This window comes from Rattus rattus, chromosome 8 (genome assembly GCF_011064425.1).
Source record: "Rattus rattus isolate New Zealand chromosome 8, Rrattus_CSIRO_v1, whole genome shotgun sequence".
NCBI classification, from domain to species: Eukaryota; Metazoa; Chordata; class Mammalia; order Rodentia; family Muridae; genus Rattus; species Rattus rattus.
This window is the reverse complement of record NC_046161.1, coordinates 38966531-38972775: the sequence shown is the minus strand read 5'-3', so window position 1 is coordinate 38972775 and position 6245 is coordinate 38966531. Positions and strand designations below refer to the sequence as shown.

The window sequence follows — 6245 nt, the reverse complement described above, 5'->3', positions numbered from 1 at the left end:
GAAACTGGTTCATGGGCTGAGATTCCCTGTCGTCGCCACCCAGTGTAATCTTTCTTTCATTTATTTGAGAATTTTTCTACTTATAGACAATAAAAAAAAAAGACTTATCTATTTCATGCCTGGAAATACCATGATTGATTAGACAACATCAAAGGATCACAGGGATCATGCTACCATAAATATCACTTTGCTTGAAGCCAGGCAGTGGTGGCACTCAGGAGGCAGAGGCAGATGGGTCTCTGAGAGTTTGAGGCCAGTCTAGTCTATAGATCGAGTTCCAGGACAGCCAATGCTACACAGAGAAACCCTGTGTTGAAAAGTTAAGGAAATAAAAATAACTTTGCCTGTGCTGACCACTACGGGTTAGGCCTCTATGGACATTACTTTGTCCTGGAACTCACTCTGTAGACCAAGCTGGCCTCAAACTCACAGAGACCCACCTTCCTCTGCCTCCTGAGTGCTGGGATTAAAGTTGTGCACCACCACTTGGAGAAATGTTATTTTTAGTGTGTGTGTGTGCGTGCGCGCACTCATGTGTGTGTTTGCCCATGCACATGTGCACCTGAGTGCAAGTGCCTAACTAAGGCCAGAGGTGTTAAATTCCCTGGAGCTAAAATTATGGGGAAGTGGTGAGCCAGCCAAGGTGGGTGAGTACTGGGAATCAAATTCTGGTCTTCTGGAAGAGCAGTAAGTGCTCTTAACAACTGAGCCGTTTCTCCAGTAAAATGGTTTTTTTTTTTGTTTTTTTTGTTTTTTTGTTTTTTTTCGGAGCTGGGGACCGAACCCGGGGCCTTGCGCTTCCCAGGCAAGCGCTCTACCACTGAGCCAAATCCCCAACCCCAGTAAAATGGTTTTTAAAAGATACCAGGCCAGGTATAGTGTCTCGTGCCTGCAATTCTGGTACTTGGAGGCTAAGGGGGGCAGATTGCTAAAAGTTCTGGTTGTAGCCAGAGTGAGATTCTGATCTCAAAAACGGGGAGGTCTGGGGTCCGGATGTGGCTCTGCTGGTGAGCTGCACACGAAGTCCTGAGCTTGATTTGCAGCACCACGCAAAACTGGTGGGCCACACCTGTAATCTCAGCCTTCTGAGGTGGAGGCAGGAGGATCAGAAGGCTCGAGGTCACCAGCTGGGTAGTGAGTTGCAGGCTTGCTAAGATATAAGACGTTGTCTAGAAATGAGCAGATAAATAATAACAAAAGGAATGTTGTGGAGTTTAAGGCTTATCAGGTCCCCAGATACCCAGCGTGCATTCAAAAGCCCTATCTCCCCCTGGACTGATCTGCCTGTCCTGTTTGACATTTCCACACCCACGACTGGGTCCTCAGAAGCCCTTGCCTGTGATTCCTCTCCAGAGACTCCCATGGGTGTGACTGCCTCCTGAGCATGGGTCCATGACGGGGCTCTCTTGTTTGCACTAAAGTGGTCTCCATCTTTCCTTGCCCACCTTGCTGGTTGTCTGCCCTGAAGTAACTCTTACCTCCTTGTTCTGAGCCTGTCTCAGATAAGGCTTTCGTATTCTGATCAGGAAAATGAGGCCTTTTCTTAGACTGGGAAAGGATGCAGTAGTGCGCCTAGTATAGAACCTGGTTCTTAGTGGGAGCTAAAGACTGTCTTTCTGTTCTCTGTGACTTCTGCTTCTTCCGGGACGCTGATGGACTAATCATGGCCTGGATCTGCTTCTAGTCCCGGATGACTCCTACTGATAACTGGGACATATGTGTTGCTTAGCAACTTTTTATTTTTGTCTTTGACACCCCCCCTTGCCGGTCTGAGTGAATAACCTGTCCTGAATAGAGCCATGCTTTTGGCACAAGTTTTCTTAACATCTCTAGGCCTGTTTCCTCCATATGTAAAAGGGGGATAATGAAATAAAGCGGAGATTTGATTTGAGAACGAAATAAGATCATGGAAAGGGCATCGTCTGGTGCAGTAACGAGAGGGACGCCTAATCTGATCAGACACCATTCTAGGTGTACTTCTGGATTTAATGCAGCCCAGCAGCTTATGGGGCGGGTATCTTCTCCATTCCTTCCTTTTTTTTTTTTAAGATTTATTTATTATATATAAGTACACTGTAGCTGTCTTCAGATACACCAGAAGAGAACTCAGGACCTCTGGAAGAGCAGTCCGGTGCTCTTAACCACTGAGCCATCTCTCCAGCCCCTCTCCATTCCTTCTTGCTGCTGCCTTGTTTGTGCATGGGTGCTTAGTTGATTTTATATATATATACATATATATGTATATATATATTGTATAAATTATACATATGTATTTGTTTATTTAAAGTGTGTGAGAGCATGAGCAAGTGCACATGAGTGTACACACATATCACAGTGTGTATGTGGAAGCTAGAGGACAATTCTAGGGGTGGACACTGTCCTTCCACAGTATGTTTTCAGGGACTACACTCAGGCCTTCAGGTTTGGCAGTAAGCTTCTTTATCCACTGAGCCATCTCAGCAATTCACATGACTAATTTTCTGAGAACAGGGTATCATGTGTCCCCGACTGGCCTCGAACTTAGTAAGTATCTGAGGATGACCTTGAACTCCTGATCATCTTGCCAAGCCTCGAAGTCTAGGATTATAGGTGTATGGTACAAGACAGTTTTCATTGTTGTTTCATTTTTCTTTTTTTTTTCCCTTTTTTTTAGGAGCTGGGGACTGAACCCAGGGCCTTGCACTTGCTAGGCAAGCGCTCTACCACTGAGCTAAATCCCCAACTCCTGTTGTTTCATTTTTAAGATAGCATCTTCCTATGTACCCCTGATTGTCCTCCGACCTGCACACGGGTGCCATAGTGCATATGCCCATGCTCTTATAGACATCAGTTACACACATTCACAGTGTCATGTAAAAAGTGAAAGCTGGGGCTGGAGAGATGGCTCAGTGGTTAAGAACACCCAACTGCTCTTCCAGAGGTCCTGAGTTCAATTCCCAGCAACCACATGGTGGCTCACAACCATCTGCAAAGAGATCTGATGCCCTCTTCTGGTATATCTGAAGACAGCTACAGTGTACTTATATATAATAATAAATGAATAAATCTTTAAAAAAAAAAAAAAAAGTAAAGCTGGGGTTGGGGATTTAGCTCAGTGGTAGGCGCTTGCCTAGGGCACAAGGCCCTGGGTTGGGTCCCCAGCTCCAAAAAAAAAGAACCAAAAAAAAAAAAAAAAAAAGTGAAAGCTGATCTGGAGAGACAGCTCAGCAGTTAAGAACAGTGGCTGATTTTTCTAGAGAACCTGGGCTCGAGTCCCAGCATCCAGGAAGCAGCTCACAAACCTCTGGAACTCCATCCTCGGGAATTTGACCTCTAACAGCATTGTAGAGATGTGGTACGCAAATATTCGTTCAAAAAAAAATCAAAGTTTAAAAATTAGCACCACCGTGCTGGCATATGCCTTTAATCTCAGCACTCCAGAGGCAGAGACAGGTAGATCTCTGTGAATTGAGACCAGCCTGGTCTACAGAGTGAGTTTCAGGATAGCCAAGAGAAACCCTGACTGGAAGAACTAAAATAAATAAAATAAAACTTCAAAAAAAAGCAAATAAAAATCTATATTCTGGTTCTAATTTTATAATTAAATAAACGTATTTTATTATCACATTTTTAATTACATGTATGGGGAAATGCACATTCATCGAGGTGCTAGTTGGAGCTGAAGTTGTAGGCAGTGTGTGGTCTGCATGTGGCTTGGGTGTGGGCAACAGAACATGGGTTCTCTTAAAGAGCGACAAATGCTCTTAACCCCTGAGCCATCTCTTCAGCCTTTAAACAAATTCTTCAAAGTCGGTATTGGGAATGTGGATGAGAAAAATAAGGTAGTTAATACAACGAAAAGCATTTCTTCCTGTCCATTTGAATATCATCCCTGTTGGAGTCGACTTACCCGCTGGTGTCTAGTCATCTCACACTGTCAAGTACAGCATTACAATTGCTCATCGCAATATCTTTGTTAATGTTTCTCCCCTCCTTTTCTTAAGTTAACCCAGCTAGGAAATTACAATGAGATTTGATTGGATTTCCTCTTATCGAGACGTGATCTCGTGTAGCTCAGGCTGACCTTGAACCCCTACACTGTTCATAATGACCTTCAACTCCTGGTCCTCTTGCCTACACTGGCCAAGTGCTAGGGTTACAGGTAAAAATCGCCACACTTGGCTCTAGAATAAGCTTTTAAAGGTTACACGTGTGGTAGGTTATTCTGTCAGGAAGATTCGTTTCAGAGAAGTGTTTACTTGAGCCAGCTGGGTGTGGGGGGTGTTGTGGGGGTGGGGGTGGGGGCTTGGGTGGGGAGAGGGCCTAGGGCTGAGGAGGTAGAGAGCCACTACATTAGCAGGAGAGAACATATGCCTCCATCCCCCAGGGCTTCCTTTATCCTTCTGGCAACCAGGGAGGACAACACAAGGGGATAAATGTCCAGGTCAGCAGAGCCTACCATGGGGTCGGACTGGAAAACCCATAGACTTCTTGATTTAGGTGCTGGAGATGGAGAAGTCACAAAAATCATGAGCCCTCATTTTGAAGAAATTTATGCCACTGAACTTTCTGAAACAATGATCTGGCAGCTCCAGAAGAAGAAATACAGAGTGCTTGGTATAAATGAATGGCAGAATACAGGGTTCCAGTATGATGTCATCAGTCGCTTAAATCTGCTGGATCGCTGTGATCAGCCCCTGACATTGTTAAAAGATATCAGAAGTGTCTTGGAGCCCACCCAAGGCAGGGTCATCCTGGCCTTGGTTTTGCCCTTTCATTCCTATGTGGAAAACGTAGGTGGCAAGTGGGAGAAACCATCAGAAATTCTGGAAATCAAGGGACAGAATTGGGAAGAGCAAGTGAATAGCCTGCGTGAGGTGTTCAGGAAAGCTGGCTTTGTCATGGACGCTTTCACTAGACTGCCATACCTGTGTGAAGGTGACATGTACAATGACTACTATGTTCTGGATGACGCTGTCTTTGTTCTCAGACCAGTGTAAACATGTAGAGGCCCACGTCTTCAGAGTCACCCCTGGAATCTGCCCTCCAGAAGAGGAGGTGCATCCAGGGATGTGAGGGGGACCTCTGGGGACTGTCATTCTCAGTATCATGTAGGAATTTAAAAAGCCAAAACACTAATTCTTTCTTTGTAGTGTGTAAGGGAGTGTTTTTAAAAACAAAACCCAACTCTTTGTGTATTTTTAATCAATTCTTATTTTTTCTTTCTTTTTTTCGGAGCTGGGGACCGAACCCAGGGCTTGCTAGGCAAGTGCTCTACCACTGAGCTAAATCCCCAACCCCTTTAATCAATTCTTTACCCAGAATCACACTCCAATGCAGGTCACTCTCCAATTATGATGGAAGATATTTTTTATACTTAATCGCTGTAGGGACTCATTCCCAGACAAAGCAATAGTCATGATGTCATGGAACCGATAAATGGATTGTTTTTAATAAATGAAGACTGGCAATAAAACTGTCCATTCAATTCCAAATATTAGTTATAAAGTAGAACCATTGATAACTTTCATGTTTAGAAACTCCTTCTCTTACTATTCAAAAAATGTTTTTAATCATGCTAATAAATGTTTTTGGAAATGAAAAAAAAAAGAAAGACCTCACTGTTGGCTCTGAAGAGTCACTTCTGTAGCAAGCAGATGCCATATTCCTGGGAAGCAGAAAGGAGTAATTAGCTCTGACTGCAGAAGCTGGAGGTTTCTCACAGGAGGAGACGCTAGTTCTGAGTGTTTTCCAGGTCTGTAAAACAGTTCATTCATTTCCACAGGTATCCTAACATAGCCCTGCTCAGCGGGATCGGCTTATGTTCCAAGGAAGCCTAGGTATAGGCTAGGGAAGAGCAGAGGTGGGATGGGAAAACATGGACTACAGCTGTGCATGAGCTATGTCCAGATGTAAACGTAATTCTCGGGAGGTTTCTACACCCCCCAAATAGTTGCAGGGCACTCCCATGGCCACTCTAGTCCAGTTTTAGCTCCCAAGTAAATGACACAGAGACCTGGTGTTTTTTGTTTGTTTGTTTGTTTGTTTTGTTTGTTTTTTGTTTGTTTGTTTTTGTTTTTGGTTCTTTTTTTCGGAGCTGGGGACCGAACCCAGGGCCTTGCGCTTCCTAGGCAAGCGCTCTACCACTGAGCTAAATCCCCAACCCCGAGACCTGGCGTTTTTATTAGCAAGCTGCTGGTACTATGCTTGACAGGTTATCCTAACCCTGTAAGACTGCCTGTTTTCCAGCCACATGTTCCTTTACC

At 44.4% G+C, this 6245-nt stretch overlaps 1 protein-coding gene across 1 annotated transcript; it reads left to right on the top strand.

The window, feature by feature from the left end:
* The first annotated feature begins 4452 nt into the window (after positions 1–4452).
* LOC116906834 (methyltransferase-like protein 9) lies at positions 4453–5174 on the top strand. The gene has a single exon (XM_032909721.1). It carries the CDS (start codon positions 4509–4511, stop codon positions 4977–4979), a length of 471 nt encoding a protein of 156 aa, XP_032765612.1. The 5' UTR covers positions 4453–4508; the 3' UTR covers positions 4980–5174.
* The last annotated feature ends 1071 nt before the right edge of the window (positions 5175–6245 follow it).